The sequence below is a fragment of the Carassius gibelio genome, chromosome B22 (assembly GCF_023724105.1).
Source record: "Carassius gibelio isolate Cgi1373 ecotype wild population from Czech Republic chromosome B22, carGib1.2-hapl.c, whole genome shotgun sequence".
NCBI classification, from domain to species: domain Eukaryota; kingdom Metazoa; phylum Chordata; class Actinopteri; order Cypriniformes; family Cyprinidae; genus Carassius; species Carassius gibelio.
In genome coordinates, this window is record NC_068417.1 from 14,721,110 (window position 1) to 14,746,863 (window position 25,754).

A 25,754-nucleotide genomic window follows, 5' to 3' on the forward strand; every position below is an offset into this window, starting at 1 on the left:
CTTCCAAAATTACTTTTTTTTCCCTACTGATTTCTCAATACTATAAAACCACCTACCTGTTCTGCTATTTTCCCATCTTTGTTGCCATTCTTGTATTAATTTCCTATTAATCTCAGATTTTATTTCACTTCTACCCAAAGGGACTTAAACTTCCACCATGTTTTTCTTTAATGCCTCTTTTGCTAATTTATCAGCTATTTCATTCCCTATTATCACGATATGTGCTGGCACCCAACAAAATATACAGTTATACCTTCCATTTTCAATCTGTACAATAAAGTATAAATTTCCACTAACAGATCTTCTCTATCACTTTTTGTAGACTTTATACTTTTAAGAGCTGACGAAGAATCTGAGCAAATTAATATCCTGTTTGGCCTAACCTGTTCTACCCATTGTAGTCCTACTATAATTGCAGTTAGCTCAGTAGAGTACACAGACAGTTTGTTACTTAGCCTCAAGCTTATTTCTGTCTTAAAATTTGGAATATACAATCCTATGCCCACTTTTTGCTCAATTGGATCCTTAGATCCATCTGTGTAAATCTGCACAAAAGAATTAAATTTTTTTCTCATAAAAACATTAACTCTATAACTATTACTGCATATTTCTTCTGCTCTTTACCGAGCCTCCAATAATCTCATTTCAACAACAGGTTCAGTAATATTCCACACTGCCACACCACTTAATGGCAAGTTAGGACAAATTGCTTCATCCTCTATACCATAATCCTTGACCCACTGTCCATATTTCCAGCCGAAGCTATTTCCTCCATTCTTTTTTGTATTCCCAACAGTCATTTAATATTACGGGTGTACAATGTTTCTTCTTACCACCTTTTAAGTTACCCCAATACATCATTGCAAGCTTTTGGTGTTACCAAGTCATCTTCTCATCAAAGATTAAACCAAGATACTTAAACTCTATCACTCTTTCTAACAGTTGATCATATAACTTCAATGTAATCTGTTCAATTTTAAAGTAATCTGTTTCTTTTACCTTGAGAAAACCATAGATTGAGTTTTTGATACTGAAAACTTCATTCCCCAGTCTACTGACCATCTTTCAACTTCATTTATAGTTTCTTGTACTCCTTTAATTACATTTCCTATATTCCTACCTCTGTTCCATGTAGCACCATCGTCCGCATACAAAGCCTTCCCAATGCTTGGTTTAACTCTTTCAAATATATCATTGATCATTAAATTAAATAAAATTGGGCTAATCATGCTTCCTTGTGGGGTACCATTCAGGATACCATATGATGCTGATGTTTCTTCACCTATTCTTACCTGAAATGTACGTTCAAATAAAAAATCTAATATCCAGTTATACATTCTCCCTCCTACACCAATTCTGTCTAACTTAATTAACAGTCCTTCCCTCCAAAGAGTGTCATACGCTTTTTCAATATCAAAGAAAACTGTGACAAGAAACTCCTTCATTATTATAGCCTTCCTAACCTCATTTTCAAACAACAAAAGAGCATCCATTGTTGTTCTTTTTTTCCTAAAACCACACTGAACTGGTGTTAATATTTCTTTCTTTTCCAGAAAATAATTTAACCTTCTTACTAACATTTTCTCCATTACTTTGCATAATGTAGATGTAAGAGCGATTGGCCCGTAGCTATTAGATTTTGTTGCATCCTTACCTGGTTTCACTACTGGTATTACTATTGCACTTTTCCAATCGTTGGGTAAATAACCTTCATTCCATATATGATTATATCAATCCAACATTGGGTAACACTTTAGAATAAGGTTCCATTAGTTAATGTTAGTTAATGTATTAATTAACATTAACAAACAATGAATAATACATTTATTACTGTATTTATTCATCTTCGTTAATGTTAGTTAATGAAAATACAGTTATTCATCGTTAGTTCATGGTAATTCACAGTGCATTAACTAATGTTGACAAGCACAACTTTTGATTTAAATAATGCATTAGTAAATGTTGAAATTAACATGAACTAAGACTTATAAATGCTGTAGAAGGATTGTTCTTGCTTAGTTCATGTTAACGAAAGTAGTTAACTAACATTAACTAATGGAACCTTATTCTAAAGTGTTACCCAACATTGTTTTAATTGCTATCTCTGGTAAATTTTTTAACATACTATAAGTAATCATGTCTTTCACTCGAGTTGTATTCTTTGATTTGTTAACAGCTATTTTTAACTCAAAAGCATTGAAATCAATCCATCCATACTATTTTCAGCTCCTTGCTTTTTCACATGAACATTCTCATATATTCTGCGTAATTCCTGTCTTCTATTCAAAAATTTGTCACTTAAATTTTCAATACTATGGACTTTAGAAAAAGTTTTAGCTAGAACTTCTGTCTTCTCTTTATTTGTTATGGCCACATTCCCTTCATCTTCAATTACAGGAATCTTCTTACACCTGTTAACACCATTCATTTTCCAAACCATTCTCCAAACCACATTCATTCCAGTTTCTCTCCCAATTGTATTACAGAATTCCTGCCAAGCCTTTCTCTTTGCGCTTTTAATTACCTTCCTTGCAGTAGCCCTTTTTTTCTGATATTCTATTAGGTCTCTTGAGTTATTACTCTTTTTAAAATCCGGAATGCATTATTCCTCTCTTTCACTGCCACTGATCATTCTTCAGACCACCATGGCACATTTTCATTTTTTTTCCATTACCTGTTATTAATGGTATAGTCTGATTTGCTGCAGAAATTATTCCTCCTACTACCTTATTATGTTTATCTTCAATATTTCCTTCCATCTTAATATTTCTGAAATTTTCTTCACACAACATATAAAACTCCTCCCAATTTGCCTGCCTAAATTCCCATCTTGCAAACTGACCCATATTTTCCTTTTGAACTGTACTCTGGATCTCACATATTACAGGCAAATGATCGCTGCCCAAGTTATCGTCAAGTACACTCCAAGTACACTTACCAGCTGACATTATTGTTAGATCCAAACATGTCATACCACCTTTTACTTTATCCATTCTTGTTGGTTTCCCATCATTCAAGCACACAAGTGAGTTTTTTTTTCCATAAATTCTTCTATGATTACCCAATTGTTATCTGTATTTTTACTCCCCCAAAGACCATTATGTGCATTAAAATCCCCAGATATGATAAATTTGCCCTGAATATTACCCATCATTTCTTTTAATATAGCATTACTTATTTCTTTACATGGATTGTAGAAATTTGTAATTCTGATTCCTTCATGTTTTCCCTATACTTCTATGGTTACACATTCTAAACCTTTACTTGTGAATACTCTTTTATATGCTATGTTCTCTTTAATAAATGTTGCACATCCTCCACCTCCCGGCTGCCTTTCCCTGTTGCTTGTTCTTTAAATTTGAAAAAAAAAAATCACCCCGACACCCAAACCCCATGCTTTTGTGGCCCTAACTTAACTTCCGGTAGACTTCCAAATAGAATCAATAACAACAGCTAAGTAGATTATTTTTGATAACAAGCAAAATATGTTTACTGCGTAAATCAGACTTGCTGAAAATGCTATTTTATTTTCTGCCAGCAGAAGGTGCTTTAAAGCGGGAGAAACAGAGGTTTCCCCAGTAATTGCTGTACACAACATAAACACTGCTTTATCAGGCATATAACGTGCAAGATTAAATGAAAATGACAAAATAAAGATAGTCTTTCTTCAGAAATACAGTGACATGAAAACACCGTGCCTCGTTTTTATTTTTAAACGTGCATACATGCTCATGTTTTTCCAACGAAGCCTTTTACAACATTTTCAATGTCAACTTTGATATTGTGAGCGCTACATATAAACAAATGTATGGGAAACACATCCCGCAGCACAACCACCCGAGCCCAATTTCAGTCTAATTTTCACCTTAGATTAAACTGCGTTTGTGTAAGGCGCCATAGCCAGACTGATAAACAAACACAGACCAGAATTTAACTTCAGGCCAGACAAGTGCGCCCAATGAAAACGTCTATAGCTTTATGCATCCAGGGGAATTTACGTCTGAATCAAAGCATTTTGAATCTTCACAAGATTTGTCACTTTCAAATATTAGTTTTTTTACATAACTTCTTCACTATTTTTCTTACACAATCCAAAAATTACTTAAAAAAAAAAGTATATAAAAAATTATTACCAGTTCTGCCTCTATTCCACCATGATTAGATATCTACAAATTTGTCTCCACACTTCTATTCACTATACCTTTTTTATTTTATCTAATGGTGCACCAATAACTAAGGCCTGGTTCAGCTCTCATTTAACCACTGTTTTAGAAAGCTACAGTCTGTCACTACTTCAATACACCAGCCACTACTGCTGCTGAACATGGAGTTCCAACATCTGCCATCAATCTACTGGGCAGATGGCCATCCTCTGCATTTGAGTCATATATTAGACCAGAACACAAACCATCTAAAAGGCTCAGCAAATAATATCAAGTTGTCCAAAAGGTAATCTTTATGCAATTACTGGTAGTGGTGTAATACCTATTCATATTACTCTTAACAACCTTTTGAAAAGTGAGAGTAACGTGACATTCAGCCAAGTATGGTGACCCATACTCAGAATTTGTGCTCTGCATTTAACCCATCCGAAGTTCACACACACAGAGCAGTGAACAAACACACACACACACTGTGAGCACACACCCGGAGCAGTGGGCAGCCATTTATGCTGTGGCGCCCGGGGAGCAGTTGGGGGTTCGATGCCTTGCTCAAGGGCACCTAAGTCGTGGTATTGAGGGTGGAGAGAGAACTGTACATGCACTCCCTCCATCTACAATTCCTGCCGGCCCGGGACTCAAACTCACAACCCTTCAATTGCGAGTCCGACTCTCTAACTATTAGGCCTCGACTTCCCCAAGTGGTTTACTTTGTACACTTTGTGGTTTGTGGTGTAAACTTTCTGTGGCCTATCTTTCTGGCCTTCCTCTCTGTTGCCTATCTTTGTGATGTTTCTCTCTCTGTGGCCCATCTTCCTCTTTAGTCTTATTTTTCTGTGGCCTTAATGGCTTTTCTCACTATGACTTATCACAGCTTCTCCTTCTGTGGCCTATTGTGGTCAGCAAGATGTTTACTAATGTTATTGATTTGAAAAAAACAAATAAAGTCAGTAAAGTTGTTCTTGTTGAGCTCACTGTGCTGGGGTGCTGTTTTAACCGCTTTACTTGAAGCTGCAGTAAGTGATTTCTGAGAAACACCCACGATATTTGTAAATCAAAACCAAAACAAACACTTGGTTTCAATTCTGCTTCGTCTGTTGGCAGTACATTATGACCAGCAGTCATGCTAATGCTAGTACTGCCAATGAGCAATAGCCATAGTAATGCTAACACTGTCACAAAATAACACTTTTCTGATGCAAAGCACGCTGGGAACTACAAAATGCAATAGTTTTAAGTTCACCTTACTGCAGCAACATTTTGAGTTTACAGAACTTATTTCAACTATGAACTATCATTATTATTTGAGTGAAATTAACTCATTTCATTTAATCAATTTCACTGTTCGGTTTTACAGTCTGGTGATTTGGAGAATAAGTAGTTGCCCCTGTCATTTCACAGAATTGCACAAAGGCAAGCAAGTGTAGAAAGTAAAAAAAAAAAAAAGAGTCAAAAAATGGCGCGACCGTTTAGGGAGGATTTTGCAAGCTTGTCAGCAGGTTTGTGGTTTACACTAAAGTATATAGGCAAGGCTTCAACTGCACAGACCGCATCCATTATACGAGAGAATGCCGCAGCTGCACGGTGATTCCACTGCGTGCAGCGTCCCGTACGACAAAAGTATCTGAGCATTCGCACAAAAAAAAAAAAAAAAAAAAACTGCCTGCAAACGTGCAAGAGTGAAGTTGAATTTTCTTTTGTGGCATACTGCACTTGCAACTGCACCACGAACATCACACTCTATTACTCAATCTATCACTCCAATGTTTTCCCGCTGAAAGCTGCTTTGATATATTTGCTTACCCCGATTGGCTTTTTTATGTAAACGATTTAGAAAAAGTTTAATCAGTTCTCACTTGATTGAACTGTTCACAATTTATATCATTGTCACAATTTGTCACATCCCCCCAGCCCTAAAATGGAGTAATGCTTTAAACACATTTGACAAGTTAGCTGATAAAAAACTAATCAACAATCAAAACTGACTAACCATGTACTTTCTGTTGGAGTTATAAATGTTTCTGTTAGAATGATTTTGTACTCTTCAAAAGATAAATTAAATAGATAAATTAATAAATAAATCAAATAATTAAAGCCTAAGTGGAGAGAGAGAAAAAAAAAAAGAAATCAGTAAAAACTGAACAAACAAACTTAGATATCAATAAAGTGTGTTTACACTTTTCAGAGCTAGGTCAACAGATTTATTAAAAAAAATTGATACTGTCAAATTTAATAAGCCTTTAGGTACAATACTTTAATACAGCAGAAAAGGTAAAGCACCAGGATTAAAACACAAACAAAAGAAAAGGTACAGTATGGTGCTCCACAAAGCAGCACCATGGAGAGCACCAGCAAACTTATACAGTAATTGACTTTATTTTACTTGTGAATTTCTTTTTATTTTAATACCATGTACTTTATATTTTTGTCAATATATACACTTTTTATGTATGTTGTTTTGCACTATTCGTTGTAATTGTGTTCAGCAACACTGCAACTGCTTACATGGTATGAATGTAAAACTGAAACAGAACATTACAAGTGAAAATCTGAAATCCCATGATTAACTAAAACTAGTTCTCCTTTGAGATGAATTGGCTGTGGGAGTCTGTAGTCACAGAAGCGAACAAAAACCCAAACCATTTCTTTTCAATGTGAAATGATACTTACACCTTTCACTTTTTTCGTTTATGCTTCTTGAAGACAAAGCAAATCACAGCAAAACCAAAAATCACGGCCATCACCAACAAAACTGCACTCACACATACTGCTTTCATATTGTATAAAACTAGATCCTCTGCTGGAGTTTCTAAATGTGAATCTGTATTGAATAGAGGAAGAAAATGCATTGTCACTATAAAACTTTCAATCTTAAGATCTTAACTTTCTAGATCAGATCAGTTCTGCACTGTAGCATCTCGCATCCCTTGATCAGATACATGTGCTTTTGAATTTCATCTATCTATAAAATTAAAAGACCAATATAAATTTAATGAATAACTCATACTCACCAGTGACAGTAACTTTGAAGCTCGTGGTGATACTGCAGCTGTTGCTGATGATCTGTAGTTTATATTCTCCAGAATCTGTGGTTCTGGTGTTCATGATGGTCAGAGATCCAGTCTGATGATCCAGCTTCAGTCTGTCTCTGAATCTCCCATCACCATCTTCACACTCATCATCTGTACATATCTTATTATGATGTCCATTAACTTCAGTGATGAGAGTGTCATTAAAATGCCAGGTCATGAAATTATCTGGATGATTATATAACCCAGTATTTAAAGTGACTGTTTCTCTCTCCTTCACTGGCACTGTCTTCTTTTGATCTGTAGCAAAAACACCAGAAACACAAATCTGAAGTTGACTGAAGGATCCTTTTGAGGGAAAACTCATCAACAACAAACAAATGTAACCGCAAAATCCCACTGGGCAAAGTTACGTCCAGTGGACGTCTTTTTTATGCCTTTGCTGACATTGAAAAGACGTCCACTGAGGAGCCAGAATGAAAGTTTTTTATGACGTCTTTTTTTGACGTCTTCTGTACGTCTGATTTAGACGTTCACAGAACCTTCTTACAAGGTTAAAAACTAGTTCAAAAGTGGTCAGTGGACATATTTTCAACATCATTTAAGGTTCATTTAGGCATAACTTATACTGTTTCTGGACCAAATCAACACTCTCAAGGATGCGTTAGATTTAGACTCGTGTTATTTCAATGTAATTTTCAGACACTGTGTTTGTCCTAAACTCAAGAAAATAAAATAATCTTTATGAAATAATGAAATAACTGACGATTGAGAATGTGGTAAAATCAGATGCAAATCAAAGAGATTAAATCTCTGAAGATCTCAGCAGAGGAGGATCAAACATCTCCACAAACAGCTTAATCAGCTTCACTCATTAGATTGACTTTATATCTGTCAGACATCATAAGAGAAGCTCTTATTGATAATTAACAGAGGGTTAAATGGTATATTTTATTAATTTGAAGTCACCATTGTGGTGATCAGTGTTTGGTTTATTTGGGATCTTGGTCCTCATACTTCTTGAGTTAGCTTGTCTTTGGCTATATGAACTGTGTGTTATAAAGTACTCTTATTGTGGCAGAGAGCGTTGAGCTCAAGTGTTAATGTCCAACTGTTAATGCCACCAAAATTATATCAAATTAATATGTTTGTGTTTTGTTGCAACTATATTTATTTTCTTGGATATAAATCTTGTTGAAAAAAGTAAAAAAAAAAAAACATATTTTTTACAAAATGCAAGATTTTGGATATGCATCACATCAATGGTGACATTCAAATCGAAAAAGTCTGGAAAATAGGGATAAGTTTGTGCTATAAAGCGGTTTTGATTGATTAGCTGGAATCTTGATGTTTATGTTTTAGTACATGATGCTTTTACTCAAAATATTTAAATTGCATGCATTTTCTCCATCTTCAAAATAAGCAAGTATTTTGCTTTTAGTTTCTGTATTGTAGAGTTAAAAGGCTTGGTGGTTATAAATGAGAAAAAAAAAGCAAAATTCATAACCTCAGGTACTTAATATGTGATTAATTTTTCATCATCAACAAAGAACTGATACCACCTGAGCTTTCTTAATTTTGTTTCTTTTTACTGCAGTGTTTCACAAAAACACAATTATAGCAGTCAGAGACAGGCTAATCAAAGAAGTAGCTGGTCCAAGATCCCAACTAAACCAAACACTGATCACCACAATGGTGACTTCAAATGAATCAAATATCAACATTTTAACCTCTGTTAATTCTCAATAAGCGCTTCTCTAGATGTCTGACAGAAATGAAGTCAATCTAATGAGTGAAGCTGATGAAGCTGTTTGTGGAGATGTTTGATCCTCCTCTGCTGAGATCTTCAGAGATTTAATGTCTTTGATTTGCATCTGATTTTACCACATGCTCAGTCGTCAGTTATTTCATTATTTCATAAAGATTATTTTATTTTCTTGATTTTAGGTCAAACACAGTGTTTGGAAATTACATTGAAAAAACATGACTCTAAATCCTTGAGAGTGTTGATTTGGTCCAGAAACACTATAAGTTATGCCTAAATGAACCTTAAATGATGTTGAAAATATGTCCACTGACCACTTTTGAACTAGTTTTTAACCTTGTAAGGAGGTTCTGTGAACATCTAAATCAGACGTACAGAAGACGACAAAAAAAGACGTCATAAAAACTTTCATTCTGGCTCCTCAGTGGACGTCTTTTCAACGTCAGCAAAGGCATAAAAAGACGTCCACTGGACGTAACTTTGCCCAGAGGGTATAAATCATGGAAGTCGCTTTTTCTGAGCTCCTCTCTGTTACAACAATTTTTTAATAAAACACACCTCGGAAAATGTAATACTGATATAAACACTTGATGCCAGGGCTATTATTTTCTGGCTGTGATAAGGAAACACAATTTATTGTGTACATTTGAAAGCTTGGTTGGTCATCAGATGATACTTTACATCTGTTCTTATTTTCAAGTACAGAATATTTAAAGAAGTCACAGTTTAAGAACATTGTCAGGAAATCTGGATCAATAGGAATCAAATGTTCAGTAATACAATGTTATTGAATATTGCTCTTTTTACAGCTTCACCAGATTTTGTCTGCATCATATAGCACTGACGTATTTGTTGTGATAAAAAGTTGTAATAAAGAAATGTGGGGATTTAAACATATATAGCCTGCTTTGTAACTTTCATTGAATGCCTCACCATGAACAGTAACATTGAAGATCTTTTCACTGCTGGGGTTGCCTAAAATCTTCAGTTTATAAAGTCCAGAGTCAGTGGTTCTGGTGTTCATGATGGTCAGAGATCCAGTCTGATTGTCCAGCTTCAGTCTGTCTCTGAATCTCTCATCACACTGAACGTCTTTACAGGTCTTAATGAGATCTCCAGTGATCTGAGCGATGCGAATGTCTTTATAATACCATCTAATTCGGTCTCGATGATTTGTCTTAACACCAGTGTGTAGAGTGACAACATCTTCTTCTCTCACAGACATTGTAATTTTTTCAACACCAAACACACCTGAAGAAGAAACAAACAGATAATTATGAATCACTTCATAACAATCATAAAGATCACAAGAATTACAATTTGAATCGTACATAGGCTATTATAACTCACGCTTATTCTTACTACAAAAAAAATACATTGGAATATGTTCAGTGACACAACAACATCATCATAGAGAACAGAACATTTTTAAACCATTTTAAATATATTTTGCCTTATTTTTATTACTTTTTTTCAGTTTCTGCCCCAAAACTTCCATAAATATGTCTAATACTCTGACAGTTTGTCTTCAATTACCACACTGACCTTCAATTCCTCATTGATATACTGTAAAACAGCAATGACTAAGAAACAATATTTTGCATCAAGTATAAACTGATTAGTATGTAAACTGAAAGTTTGTAGATTATCTTACCATTGCACAGTAAAACACCCGCTGTGAACAAAATAAAGAGAAGCTTCATTTGTACCACCTTCCTTCAGGAAAGCGGTGTGCTTAAAAAAAAAACTGTGCTTCTGTGAAAGAAAAGTTGCGTGTTATATCACTTTGATGATGTCTGCATCACGTGAGAGTAGGAAGTTTCTCTGAATCAGAACTGTCTCATGACATGTCTCAGCAGTGTTAAAAAAAGTCATTCTGCCAAGACTTGTGTTCCTAAAACACAACACACAGTGGCACACAATTAAAAATGCAAGAAAGTCATTTGATGTTTTATGGTGCTAGGTACCTTCTACCTTGTTTTATTTATTCTCAGGTTCGGTAAAGTAAGTCAAACCTGAATCTATCTGACTGCATACTTACACAACAGGTCACAGAAGACTTCTCCGTGGTCTGTTCTTAGCTATAAATCAATGTCAGTGGAGGCAGACTTGTGTTATATAAATACAAACCAGTTTATTATTACAATTAATAAGTAAACAGTACAGATATTCTACAACTACTGTACTGTATGTAAGTATTACATGAAATATAAATATATATAATAGGTTCTTTGCTCAAGGTAATATCATCAAAGGTTCTGCCGGAGAGGCTCTTCAAGTCATCTCAGAGTAGCATCTGATTTCATCCTCGCACTTCAGTCATTTATAGACAGCAGGTGGAGGCAGGGTTTTTTCGGTCCACCCCTCAGTCTTTTATTTCAGTACGCACAACAATCTGTATGTTATATCTAATCTTGTTGTGTTTTTTACGCTGTACTAATTAGATTGCGGGCTTCAAGCAGGCAAATATATTACGGTGTTGATTCCTGAAGCGAATAATGTAAGTGATATTAAATTCTCCCATCGTTTAGGTTCATCCACAGCTAACAAAAATGTGTTCCAAGAACGTTTGCTAACATTCACACTAAGTTATGAAAATGTTATTTTTTAGGATGTTTTGTAAACGTTCTGCAGTGTTTTTGAGGAATATCCCAGTCTGCCATGATGTTATGAGAATCTTATATTGAATGTTCTTCCTGTTTAAAAACACCCATATTTATAATGTTATGAGAACGTTATTGTTTTTTTTTTGTTTTTTTTTTCAGATTATACAAACGTTGGACAAACATTCCCTTTGATCAATTATACCTGTTATGACAATGTTATTCCTTTATGTTTTGTAAACTTTCTAAACGTCTAGGATTGTTTTTTATGTTTGAGGAACATGTTTTTTTTTTTCTTTGTTTTTTTTTTTCTTGGTTATGTGGCAACACATAACAGGAACATCCCAATCTAGCACTGTCATAACGTTAAGAGAATTGTGATTATGAGAATTATAATAAGGTTTCTTAAATACATATGCTGTAATAAAGTTTTCTTTTTCAAGTACAAATTACATCACACGGATGTTCTGAGAATGTTGTTTTAATTAAATTTGCTCTTAACATTACGAGAAACTCAATCGTGTAGCAATAAAATAAAATAAAAAAAACATTCTCACACAAATAAGAAAGTTCCAAGAATGTTATTATAAGAATGTTTTCTCTTAACGTTACAAGAATGTGAATCAACCATTGATAACGTTATTAGAAAATCCTATAAATATTAGTTTAAGAATGTTCTCTCCAAACCATTAAAATACCTTTGATAAAAATGTTAATTAAGTTTGTGGGAATGTTCCCTGTTAGCTGGGTACCTACCCTTTACAGAACTTATAAGGCAAGTGAGATACTAATAAAGTTAGTAATTAAGTTTAAGGATTCTTTTCCAAATTAATTTGTGAATATTTTAGTGTACTCTGGACTACTGTACTACTGCTTCAATATGAATTTAAACCAAGTTACCTTTTCAAATAAACTGAATCATGTAGTAGAAAAGAGAAAGTCGAGACTGAGTAATCGGTATGATGTGTGATGAGTCTGTAAGCTGAGAAGATGATGAGATGACTTTACATGAGTATTTGTGAGATGAACTGAGATGAATCAGTCAAGTCAAGTCACTTTTATTTATATAGCGCTTTAAACAAAAAAAGAGTTGTTTCAAAGCAACTGAGCAACATTCATTAGGAAAACAGTGTGTCAATAATGCAAAATGACAGTTAAAGGTCTGTTCAGTTTAAATAGTATCTGTGAAATCATTTGCAATCAAGTCAACTTAACTATTCTGCATATCATATTCTACATCCCTTAGCCATTTACATTTAGTCATTTAGCAGATGCTTTTATCCAAAGCAACGTACAAATGAGGATAATGGAAGCAATCAAAAACAACAAAAGAGCAATGATGTCTCAGCTAGCAAGGGCTTTATTATTATTATTAAATTATAAAGAAAAAGAAAACAGAATAGAAAAATAATAGAGCGAGCTAGTGTTATTTTTTTTTTTTTTTTTTGTCTTTTTTGTTGATTGTAATGAAAAGAAAACAGATTGAAAAGATAGACAATATAAAAATAATAGAGAAACTAGTGTTAATAGAATAGAATCGAATCGAATCGAATAGAATAGAATAGAATATAATATACTTTATTGTCCCCTAGGGGAAATTTGTCATGGACTCAAAAATGCATAGTGCATAGAAGCAGCTGCCTTTACAGGAATTAAAAAAATAGAATTAGAATAGAAAGTGCTAGAGTTAGAGGGTCAAATAAAGATGGAAGAGATGGGTTTTAAGCCGATTCTTGAAGATGGCTAAGGACTCAGCTGCTCGGATTGAGTTGGGGAGGTCATTCCAGCAGAAGGGAACATTTAATTTAAAAGTCCGTAAAAGTGACTGTGCTTCTTTGGGATGGCACAATCAAGCGACGTTCACTTGCAGAACGCAAGCTTCTAGAGGGCACATAAGTCTGAAGTAACAAATTTATGTAAATGGGTGCAGAGCCAGTGGTAGTTTTGTAGGCAAACATCAATGCCTTGAATTTTATGTGAGCAGATATTGGAAGCCAGTGCAAATTTATAAACAGAGGTGTGACGTGTATTCTTTTTGTCTCATTAAAAATTAATCTTACTGCTGCGTTCTGAATTAATTATAAAGGTTTGATAGAATTGGCTGGAAGACCTGCCAAGAGGGCATTGCAATAGTCCAGCCTGGACAGAACAAGAGCTTGAACAAGGAGTTGTGCAGCATGATCCGAAAGAAAGGGCTTGATCTTATTGATGTTGAATAAAGCAAAACTGCAGGATCGGACAGTTTTAGCAATGTGATCTGAGAAAGTCAGCTGATCATCAATCATAACTCCAAGGCTTCTAGCGGTTTTTGAAGGAGTTATGATTAATCCTAGCCAATATCTGAACTTAACAACTACTAACTATTAATAAGAAGCAAATTAGGAGTTTATTGAGGAAAAAGCCATAATTCATAGTTTGTAAAATAACGAGAACTGGACCTTAAAATAAAGTGTGACCGTTAATTTAATTTGTGTCAAATGTAAAGTGTGGCATATATTCCATTGGCATGTGAATTTATCACAAAATTAGAAAGACCACAGTTAAATTAACACACAAAGAGAATACCGAACAGACATTTTAGTTTAAAATGTAAAGTATTGCATGTACAAAATATGTAAATAAAGCTGAATAAAGCTAAATGTACAAAAATTACTCACATATTTAAAGCACTGTGTTGTAAGTGTGCTACACTGGTTGTTCTGAACACAATTGTGGTTATCACGCCCTCTTAAACAATCCAGCCAAATACCCAATGTGTCATGTAAGTTGACAAGTTGTCATGTGTGTGTACTGGCTGGGGGTTTCAGCAGTCAACAAAAAGTTGTAAATGACGATTTAAAAAAAAAAAAAAAAACATTTACTTAATTCCCATCACATGTCCTGGGCAATTCCAGGCAAAAATCACTCAAAAGACACCAAGTGAAACGCTGTAAACAATATGACTTTATAACATGTTTCACTTTCATTTTTATTCAGGTAGCTCTCCGGGCCATTATTCATCTTTGCAGAGGATGTGTATGTGTGTGTGTGCTGTAAATGTGTGCATGTAGTAGCATGATTTGCAGGTTTGCACTACACAACCAAACAAAGATCAGCCCCTTCATTATAGAGCATGCAACACATTTCTAGGCTGAAGTATTTCAATGCTCTTCTGGCTAGACTGTCATGTGCAATGTGACCTCGGTAAATGTTGCAGAATGCAGCAGCACATCTTGTTTTTAATGAGCTAAAGAGAGCCCGTGTCATTCTCTCTCTTTTTTAATGTATAGTAGAACAGGAAGTAGAATTTCACCTCAATGACAATATATATATTATATATATTGAGAAACAAATCTTCTTCACATCTGATGTTGCTGAGATTCAGAACTTTCTGTGAGAATCACAAAGAGATCGATATGCTGTTGTTGTAATGTTATTGACAGTAACAGGTCAGGTTCAGTTTCCAATGTTTGTCTGGATCTGGCGTGCTGTGTGGTGACCAACAACCAACATCCATGCCTTTTGGGGGCGGAGCAATGTGGGCGGTGTGTTTGTTTTGGTTTCGATTTCAAATATCATAGGCATTTCTCAGAAATCATGTACTGCACCTTTAAGACAGTATATATATATATATATATATATATATATATATATATATATATATACATATATATACATATATACATATATATATACATATATACATATATATGTATATATATATATATATATATATATATATATATATATATATATATATATATATATATATATATATATGCATGATCATAATGTCCCATATTAATAAATAATTATACATTTAGCGAGCTCTGGATCAGGATTCGACACTGGGCTTAACTGGGGGTTAGGAGCCCATCCTGGGCTTAACTTGGAAACAGGAGCCAATCCTGGTCTTAACTCTGGAACAGGAGCCAATCCTGGGCTTAATTCGGAAACAGGCGCCAGTCCTGGACTTAACTCTGAAACAGGAGCCAATCCTGGTCTTAACTCTCAAATAGGAGCCAGTCCTGGTCTTAACTCGGAAACAGGAGCCAGTCCTGGTCTTAACTCTGGAACAGGAGCCAACCCTGGGCTTAATTCAGAAACAGGAGCCAGTCCTGGTCTTAACTCTGGAACAGGAGCCAATCCTGGGCTTAACTCGGGAACAGGAGCCAACCCTGGGTTTAATTCAGAAACAGGAGCCAACTCTGGGCTTAACTCGGGAACAGGAGCCAGTCCTGGGCTTAACTCGGGAACAGGAGCCAGTCCTGGGCTTAACTCGGGAACAGGAGCCAGTCCTGGGCTTAACTCTGGAACAGGAGCCAATCCTGGGCTTAACTCTGAAACAGGAGCCAGTCCTGGGCTTAACTCGGGAACAGGAGCCAATCCTGGGCTTAACTCTGGAACAGGAGCCAGTCCTGGGCTTAACTCTGGAACAGGAGCCAATCCTGGGCTTAACTCGGAAACAGGAGCCAGTCCTGGTCTTAACTCGGAAACAGGAGCCAGTCCTGGTCTTAACTCTGGAACAGGAGCCAGTCCTGATCTTAACTTGGAAACAGGAGCCAGTCCTGGTCTTAACTCTGGAACAGGAGCCAACCCTGGGCTTAATTCAGAAACAGGAGCCAGTCCTGGTCTTAACTCTGGAATAGGAGCCAATCCTGGGCTTAATTCAGAAACAGGAGCCAGTCCTGGTCTTAACTCTTGAACAGGAGCCAATCCTGGGCTTAACTCGGGAACAGGAGCCAATCCTGGGCTTAACTCGGGAACAGGAGCCAATCCTGGGCTTAACTCGGGAACAGGAGCCAATCCTGGGCTTAATTCAGAAACAGGAGCCCATCCTGGGCTTAACTCGGGAACAGGAGCCAATCCTGGTCTTAATTCTGGAACAGGAGCCAATCCTGGGCTTAACTCGGAAACAGGAGCCAGTCCTGGTCTTAATTCTGGAACAGGAGCCAACCCTGGGCTTAATTCAGAAACAGGAGCGCATCCTGGGCTTAATTCAGGAACAGGAGACAATCCTGGGCTTAACTAGAACTGGAGAATTGGAGGAAACCAAGGACAAAGGAGGGCTGGACAGGACCAGCAGAGATGTCGGAGAGAGGAGACAGGGCAATTCAACTTTCAGTTCAGATTCAAATTATATAAGATACTCCTCATTTTGGCCCTTTTGGGACACCATATTCAGCTCACCCTCGGCCATGACATTGTACCATATCAAGCCTAAAATTACATATTTACAATGAGCTGAAGAAAGAAAATCTTACCTAAAATAAGGAACATTAAAATATTTAAACATTCAATTGATAGCAACTTTTATCACATGATAATATTCATGACATAAACAGACAATGTCATTAAAAGATCACACTAACAGGCCTCACGAACAGAACTGTGAAAAAAAAAAAAAACTTCTGTAATGGGTGTTCACCATTTAAAACCCTACAGGTCTCCATCTTCACTTTCCTCCTCACAAGAAACTAATCCACTGTGATTCACATAATAGTGCTGTTTTAAATATAACATTTCGCCTGACAGCACTGAATTGTATAGTCTTTATCGAAATTGGCAACAATACAGTAACCACACAACATGGGACAAAAAACCTGATCTATCAAACAGATTATCATTAAAAAAATATTGTGGTGTTAATTACATGAAACAGAGAAATGTCTCACTGTTTGTGTCTAGATCACTGATTATAGCAGCTTAAATGAAGTTACACAAACTGAAAAACATCAAGCACGTGCTGATTTTAAATTGAACTTCAAACATATTGGCCTACATATACATTATACCAATTTCAATTAAGGGTTCACTTCCTATTTTCATCCAGTTACCCCTGGAATAAATTGATGTCCAAATTAAGTGTAACATTAGGTTACAGCATCTTGATCAAATCTTGACTAATATTTGATGTCAAATTGATATTAAGATGCCTGCTGGGAAGACAACAGTCACTGTCAGGAATAACATTCATTAGAATGTCACGACTGACCAATCAGAATCAAGTTTCCCAGGGAGCCATGTAATAAAACAGTTTAATGCATGTACATTGCTTTTTCATATCTTATACAGTTATACAAATACAGTAACATGGAATAATCTCAGTGAAGTGTTTCTGCTTCTGATGATCTTTAGTGTATAATCTCCAGAGTCTGTTGTTCTGGTGTTTGTGATGGTCAGAGATCCAGTCTGATGATCCAGCTTCAGTCTGTCTCTGAATCTCTCATCAGGACCATCGTCATGTGTAAGGATCTCTTTAGTCTCTCTTTTGATTTGAGCAATGAGAGTGTTTTCATCTCCAAACAGCCAGCACACCTGATCTGTTTTCTGTAGCTCAGCAACATCACTGTTTAGAGTAACCGAATCTCCCTCCATCACTGGCAGTGTTTTCACTTTATCGTCACAGCATGCAGCACATATGGAACACAGAAAAGAGAAAAAAGAAAACTAACAAAAGCAGAGATGATAAAATCCTCCCTTATCATAATGATCCTTTTTCTGTTCTTTCCTTCCATCTCATTCAAAGATGAATTTGTATGATGAGTTTGTAACCTATCAAGACAACATTATGCTTTGACAGGAATAAATGGGGTTATCTTCATGGGTCAAAAGATAATGCTTATAACTTCTAAGTAGTCAGGACACTATATTTTCATCCTAAAAAAAAAGGAACCAATTGTTTAGCAATAAACAAACAAACAATATTTAATGAGGTGTTAAATGGTGGCAGAAAACTTGTTAATTAGAATGAATAAAACACCATTTTAATATGATTATATGAAGAAAAAAAAAAACTCATCTTTCTCTTAGTGTATCAGCTGTTATACCTACAGTTCTGTCTTTTAAGTTTATGGCTCCTGCAGAAAGAGTAAATCACACCAACAACAGCAGCCACGGCCAGCGAAAGCAGGATTGCTCCAACAAATACAGCTATTATGTCAGCTAAAAGCAGACCCTGAGTTTCTACATGTGAACCTGTAGTGAATAGAAGAAAAGAGTCATTCTTGAGTTCTATCTCAAACACTACAAAACATCAGCAAATCTGAGATAGTAGATATGAATGATTTAATTTGAAGTTGAACATCATGCTTTATAAATGTTCGCTATGAAGTTAAAAGTCATTCATTATCATATCATGTGTTTGTTCTGAGATAGAAAGTCAACAGGTTTAAAACAACACCCAACATAAAAATATATTGCTAAAATAAATAGCCAGTGAAAATACTGGAGAAGCAAGTAGAAATCTGAGGCGCTGGTCTGAATAGACCAGTAGAAATAACTTTACCACTGAGACATTGAATGACTAAATGATACTCACCAGTGACAGTAACACTGAATCTCTTTATGATGCTGAAACTGCTGCTGATGATCTGTAGTTTATATTCTCCAGAGTCTGTGGTTCTGGTGTCTGTGATGATCAGAGATCCAGTCTGATGATCCAGCTTCAGTCTGTCTCTGAATCTCTCAGTACTATCTTTACACTGAAGATCTGTACAGATCTTATCAGGAAGTACACTGATTTCAGCGATGAGAGTGTCATTTAAATACCACGTCATGAAATCATCTGGGTTGTGTACTAAAACAGGACATAAAGTGACGGTTTCGCTCTCCTTCGCGGTTACGGTCTTCTTTTCAAAATCTGCATCAACAACACCAGAAGCACAAATCAACAGCTGATTTGAGTTTAGATTCGAATTTTTGCCATGTGCAGTAATGGGCCACCATAGTGTTAGCTCAGTTTGAGCACTCTGCAATGTAAGTCTATGGGTTTTTTCATGATTTTTAATATTAATTCTTAAGAAAACTGAAAGTCAAATCAGTCTGAAAAGATATAGCACACCAAGTCAGAACAGTATGAAGCTCTGACCCGAATTTGGAGTTTGTAGAGTTAAAGCTCTAGGAGGAGTTAGAGTTGAACATTTTGGGTCAGAAGAAGAAGAAGAAGTAGTTTAAATAGGATTTCAGTAAGTTTACTTAATGAATGACTTTGAGTTTTGGATCTCATGCATGTGCGCGTGAACAAATCTGAACTTTCTGCTATGTTGTTTATTCTGATCACTTACAATGGGCATTTTTTGCATTTCAGTTGGCAAAAAGTTGTTAACAAAATGTGTTTGTGATGCAGTACCAGGTGAGATTACTACTTGCACTGTGCATTTTATAGCACATTTTGACTACTGTATACTATATTTTTTGTACTATACATATTATACTATATATTTTGCTCTGTGCATGATGCATTATAATAAAGAAATGTTGTGATTTAAACACATTAATATTATGTAAATACCTCACCATGAACAGCAACATTGAAGATCTTTTCACTGCTGGGGTTGCCTAAAATCTTCAGTTTATATTCTCCAGAGTCTGTGGTTCTGATGTTCATGATGGTCAGAGATCCAGTCTGATTGTCCAGCTTCAGTCTGTCTCTGAATCTCTCTTTACACTGAATGTCTTTACAGGTCTTAATGAGATCTCCAGTGATCTGAGCGATGCGAATGTCTTTATAATACCATCTAATTCGGTCTCGATGATTTGTCTTGACACCAGTGTGTAGAGTGACAACATCTTCTTCTCTCACAGACATTGTAATTTCTTCAACACCAAACACACCTGAAGAAGGAACAAACAGTTAATTATAAATAAATTCAAGAATGTTGGTGGCCTTTCGATATTTGACCAAATTCCAACATACAGCTGTTACAACTGAGTTTAAAAAAACTCATTGGTAATAAAATAACACTTGATTAATTCAGATTCAAAACACAATACATCCAGTTAGAAGAACATCAATGGGTAACGCAATAATAAATCATTTGTTTGTAGATTGTAACAAAATATCTCACCACAGTGTAGTAATACACACGCTGAGAGAAAAACAAAGATAAGAGTCATTTCTTCAGATAAATGAGTTGTGATTTAGTGAAATAAAAGTTGCTTGTTCCTTTGCTTTGATGCCGTGATTATCTGAAAGTGAAACTGTTTACATAACTAGCCTAGACCGGAGCGGACCTGACGTGCATAGTGTGTGTGTGTGTGTATATATATATATATATACACACACACACACACACACACACGTACGTAGCGGTTTTCAAGCAGTACTTACTCCTAAATGTGAGAGTTGCCAGTAATACCAATTATTCACACCTTTTAGTGAATGGAATTTATTTAGTATGTTAAGTTCATACATAACCTTTAACTCATCCACATATGTGTCAATTCATAACAGTCCTAAAAGTCATTTAAAGGAAACCAACCTCATCAAGTTTCAGTTTGAAATTTTTTTTAAAGAGCAATTAGTAATTTATTTTGTGAAATTTAGGATATATTCACACAACATTAAATGTTTTAATATTTAAAATCCACTTTTAAACATTTAACACAAACAGGACACAGTTACATGTGTTGCGTATGTACAAAACAGAAGATGGTTAATGTTAAATTATAAAAATGAAGAATATACTTATGTGAAGAATATACCTGTCACGGTTTTACACTGCCTGAAGGAATACGGAGTCGAGGATAAACGGAATAAGGCTTTTAATATATCCAACACAGGGGATATCCAACATGGAGCACAGAGGTAGACACACGTAAGTAGCAAGTGGTCACAAGTGAGGACCCGACAAAACAGAACTGAAAGGACAAGGCTTAAGTACAAAGGATAATGGGGAAACACAGGTGGATGGAATCATTAAATTAACAGGGACATGGAACACATGAGGAAGATAATAGACACCTGGGAACTAATCAAACTAAACACGGAAGACAGAAACTGGGTCACGGGCAAAAACAAGCTAAATGAGTCCAGGTGTGTGACAATACCTTTATATACTATACTGTATGTGTTATACAAGACAAAGGTTTTTAGAGGATGTTCTTGAGGAGGGTCTTAATATTGTGTTTGGGGAGGATTCACACATCAGGTTAACAGCTTCAGTTGGAGGACAGTCTTTTACATGAGACTTTTTATTGAGCTATTTGAGAATGTTTTACATGTTTAATTTGTTCTATTTGTGCTGGTGGCATCTGATTGGTAACTTAAAAAAATATTTTGTTTTGCTTAGTTTTGATTCTGGTTTGTTTTTATTGCAGTCATGGAAAGTCTGCAATTATTAGGAATGTTTAAACCTTGAAAAATGCAATAAATTGAGGGTGTGTGTGTGTGTTTATGAAAATGCAAACTGCTTTCAAATACCAGACCATTTTTTTTTTCATCTTAATATATTGCTCAAAATGTAGGCGAGTCCTGAGTGCATTAAGTGATTTTAGCTTCAATGACGTTATTTCATTAAATGTTCATGTCTTCCAGGAGTGTTTGGTTCTGAGACTAATAAAAAAAATATATATATATATATTTCTTTTTACCATTTGTTCCATTACATATATTACAAACACAACAGCACCATCGGTCTCACCAGGGCCTTGGATTCATCCTTATCTTTTCCCATTACAGTGCCATGTTATATGTTGTTACATCAAGAACAACATTATATGATTGTTTAGGGATGGAGCTTAACCGTGCAGGACAGTGAAGCTCAAGGGGTAGAATTGCCCAACCCTGACAATGAAGACGGGACAGTTCAGAAATGGAATGTCTCCATTTTTGGACACTTAGACATATGATACATGAAGCATATTGGCTAGCATCAAATAAAGCCGAGTTCAGACCGCACAATTTTCATATTGCATGAGTATCTTGGCCAGGATTCAGTCACTGCTGTGTTCATTGCATGATGAATCAGTGACAGAAAGTTTCACACTGCATGACTTTAAAATATGAAGAACCGCCGACAACTTTGTCTGGCACCCAAACTACGTTTCACAACGTCCTTTGATATTTACTAGGTATTTACACCACTATCCTATAAGATAATGCTCAGAAATGTCAGACAGGCTAAACAAGACTTTGCAATGTGGCTGTGTGTGAGTGCTGCCTACATGTGTGTGTGTAAATGAGGTGCAGGTGTGGCAAGGAGATTAACTGATGAATGAGGTGCAGGTGTGGCAAGGAGATAGTGATGCAGTTTGGGTGTGGTGCAACAGATGAGAGGTGCTAGTGTCCAAGTTATGATATGGTGACATCTGGTGGTTGATGGGTGGAATGCAGGCGGCAAGGAAGTCGACCGGAAGTTGAAGTCGGCTGCATGCCGCCATCTTGTAGCAGAACTTCACTTGAGTTCATTTTGCCATCACTTTGACAGCGAATAACTTTACTTCTGAGGCGTTTAAAGACTCGTTTGTCCATTATTTATTTCTAAAGATACACAACAATGTATAAAGGGCTCCATTACCTTCTATGTTACATTATGGCCCTGTAGAAACAGTTTTTGTAAAAAATAGGCTAACGATTGCGTCATAACCACTCGACTCTCTGTCGCATTACCGTACAGACAGGAGGAGAAGCTCGCAGGCAATTAATTTAATATGGCGTACTGGCGTTACATTTTAAAATACTATACAAAATAATTAATCAGAATACTTACTCCTGCTCACTCACGCCAAAGAACTCCCCGCTCAAGCTCACCGTCTCTGCAAGATTAACGATGGCAGTTTGCACGCACAGCTACTAGAAGATTTACATCTGTCAGACAGGTTGCTGACATCATCAAGCTTTGTTTGAGTCTGCGCGTCAGAAACGGAAGTGCAAAAAAAAGCTAAAAATAGGCTTCAATTGTCTCAGTTGAGTTCCAATGGGGTCGCTGTGTCCATTTCTTTTACTATGGTGGAATGGTCCTGAATGGAGTGTCCTCTAATGAAGTTTATGGGCACTCCAGATAATGATCATGACAAAAACATTCAAGAAATGAATGAGAAACAAGAGAAATGAACATGACTCACGTTTCAGTTACACACACGCACTTTAGAAGTTTATGATTTAGCAGTTAAAAATCCAGTCATCTTCCCTAAACAACTTGATGACTTGAATGAAACTACACCACACATGCACATACATAACCAGTAATCCTCACCTGTTACACCTGCAATGACCAGCTCAACTCCAACACATACTCCTGCCATAATAAGAAACGCAATCCCATCTGTCATAAAAAAAATAAAATCATTATTACATTGCTGCTTTGAACGTTTAAAACATGAAAAATAATTGTTCGAGATGTTAAATTATTACATAATTAATTTGATTATTTTCAGCAACCAGAAATGAGAATGGGAAGGAGAAGCTATTGTTCTCAGAACATTCTGGGAACTAAAATTCATTCGCTGGGCTAAACGAAAGAGAAATCCAAAATGTGCAGGTTTTGAGAAGCACTGATTTAAACCGTTTTTTTTTTTTTTTTTTTTTTTTTTTCTCTCTAACACCTTTTTATTAGAAATAAAATGTTTGTGAAAAAAAAATAAACAAACTGCAATGTGAAGCCTTTCATCTTTTTTAGCCACAGACAGCCTACACCTACAAACTGCTAAATCTGCAACAAAAGTTGATGCATGAGATTTTTGTCCATCCACTGATCACACACTCATTGGGAAGAAATCTGACCGCAGCAGGTTTCTGTTTGACTTCATGTTTCATGTTGAGCTGCTCGTATCACACCTCATTTACACATACAATACGTGATGGGAAATACACTTATGGAGCAGATGGTCTTTTCAGATCCGACACAGAACCAGTAAAGAAAAAAAAAATGTTATACATGCTTATTTTGTTCTGTTTGTTCGAGAGGAATCTGATTGGTGAGTTACTGCTTTATTTTTTTCTGTTTCAGAACATATACTGTTGCTTTGCATTTGCTTTCCTTCCCAGATCAAATAAAACTGAGGTTTACGTTGCTCATCTGTCTTTTCATTATGGGAAATTTTATCTTTTGTGTCTTTGATGCTGTTGATCAATTCTCAATTAGCTTATGCAAACTGATTTCAGTCTTTCTAAATCAACACAAACTGGGTTCAAGATCTTGTCATGTTCTTTAGGTGTGTCTGGTTCTGAGAAAAATGAAACACAATCAGTGTCAGTGATGGAGGGAGATTCTGTCGCTCTTAAAATCTTACTTTTTACTGCTATACGTGACGATGAAGACATACTGTGGAAATTTGGAGCTGAAAAAACTCTCATAGCTAAAATCAGTAGAAATGCTAAAATATTTTCCACACTTAATGTTCCTGATGAGAGATTCAGAGACAGACTGAAGCTGGACAGACAGACTGGATCTCTGACCATCACAAACATCACAACTCAACACGCTGGAGTCTATGAAGTAGAGAGAAGTGGATCGAAACTGACATCAGAATTATTCTGTATTTCTGTATATGGTGAGTAAAAAAAATAAAATAAAAACTTTGTCCTTCAAATGTTCTTACTTTATTTTACTGGAACCATTTGTATTATAAAATTAAGTAAGATATCAGATGTGTAATCACACACAAAGTCCCGTACTAAACATTTTCTCACATGTTTTCAGCTCATCTGCCTGTTCCTGTCATAAAAAGAAACTGTTCTTCATCATCATCATCTTCATCACAGCAGAATTGTTCACTGTTGTGTTCAGTGGTGAATGTGAGTCATGTGACTCTCTCCTGGTACAAAGGAAACAGTTTATTGTCCAGCATCAGTGTGTCTGATCTCAGCATCAGTCTCTCTCTACCTCTGGAGGTGGAATATCAGGAGAAAAACAGCTACAGCTGTGTGATCAACAATCCCATCACAAACCAGACCACACATCTGGACATCACTCAACTCTGTCACACATGTGCAGGTACAGCAGAACTGATATACAGGTATGTGTTTACTTAGACTGACCTGATCTCTGTCTTTTGTTTCAGATCAAACTGATGCATTTACTTCTTTGTGATTACAGAACTGGATGGACACGTTAGTTCACAAGCCGTGTCTCTGATAGTGTTGATTTCCGCTGCTCTTGCTGGATCTCTGTTGATTGCAGCTGCAGTTACGATCTTCTGCATCTACAGGAGAAACAGAAAAACTGATCAAGAAGGCAAGTGTTACTGTATTCTGTATTACTGTATTACTGTATAAAGAACCTTAAGTATTATTTGTAGCTTTCGGGTTTTACATTTCTGTGAATCACATTAAAATCACAAAATACAATATTTATGTATAGCTTTATGACAATAGATGATGCCATTAAGTTATATTTTAATATGTATTTGTTGTTTTTAATGCAGATTTTTTTTATATGTTATGCATATATATATATATATATATATATATATATATATATATATATGTATGTAT

At 35.8% G+C, this 25,754-nt stretch overlaps 3 protein-coding genes across 8 annotated transcripts in view; 1 reads left to right on the forward strand and 2 right to left on the reverse strand.

Annotated features, from left to right (window-relative positions):
* Positions 1-20,329, reverse strand: part of LOC127987227 (uncharacterized) — a 50,282-nt gene extending 29,953 nt beyond the window's left edge. Inside the window, exon 1 of the mRNA XM_052589507.1 lies at positions 20,153-20,329. The gene's annotated coding sequence lies outside the window, so the exon portion shown is untranslated. The remainder of the gene's footprint in view (positions 1-20,152) is intronic.
* The window catches only part of LOC127987194 (uncharacterized), a 36,548-nt gene extending 11,103 nt beyond the window's left edge, over positions 1-25,445 (reverse strand). Inside the window, exons 1-6 of one of the 5 annotated variants that reach the window (XM_052589446.1) lie at positions 25,299-25,445; positions 23,515-23,583; positions 19,835-20,152; positions 18,858-19,178; positions 18,371-18,514; positions 17,697-17,931 (exon numbers count right to left, since the gene is read on the reverse strand). In XM_052589446.1, coding sequence (XP_052445406.1) covers positions 17,697-17,931; positions 18,371-18,514; positions 18,858-19,178; positions 19,835-20,152; positions 23,515-23,563 — 1,067 coding nt within the window. In that variant the 5' untranslated portion in view covers positions 23,564-23,583; positions 25,299-25,445. Of the gene's footprint in view, positions 1-17,696; positions 17,932-18,370; positions 18,515-18,857; positions 19,179-19,834; positions 20,153-20,385; positions 20,563-23,028; positions 23,168-23,514; positions 23,584-24,950; positions 25,074-25,298 lie in introns of those variants that run through there. The other 4 variants (XM_052589448.1, XM_052589449.1, XM_052589450.1 and 1 more) reach the window with 4 other exon arrangements.
* Positions 23,919-25,486, forward strand: LOC127987213 (SLAM family member 9-like). 2 transcript variants are annotated; one of them, XM_052589485.1, is made up of 4 exons: positions 23,919-24,235; positions 24,473-24,811; positions 24,961-25,276; positions 25,357-25,486. In XM_052589485.1, exons 1-4 carry the CDS (start codon positions 23,986-23,988, stop codon positions 25,373-25,375), a joined length of 924 nt encoding a protein of 307 aa, XP_052445445.1. In that variant the 5' UTR covers positions 23,919-23,985; the 3' UTR covers positions 25,376-25,486. The 2 variants fall into 2 exon arrangements, with proteins under 2 accessions (XP_052445445.1, XP_052445446.1); XM_052589486.1 differs by having other exon boundaries at positions 23,919-24,811.
* The last annotated feature ends 268 nt before the right edge of the window (positions 25,487-25,754 follow it).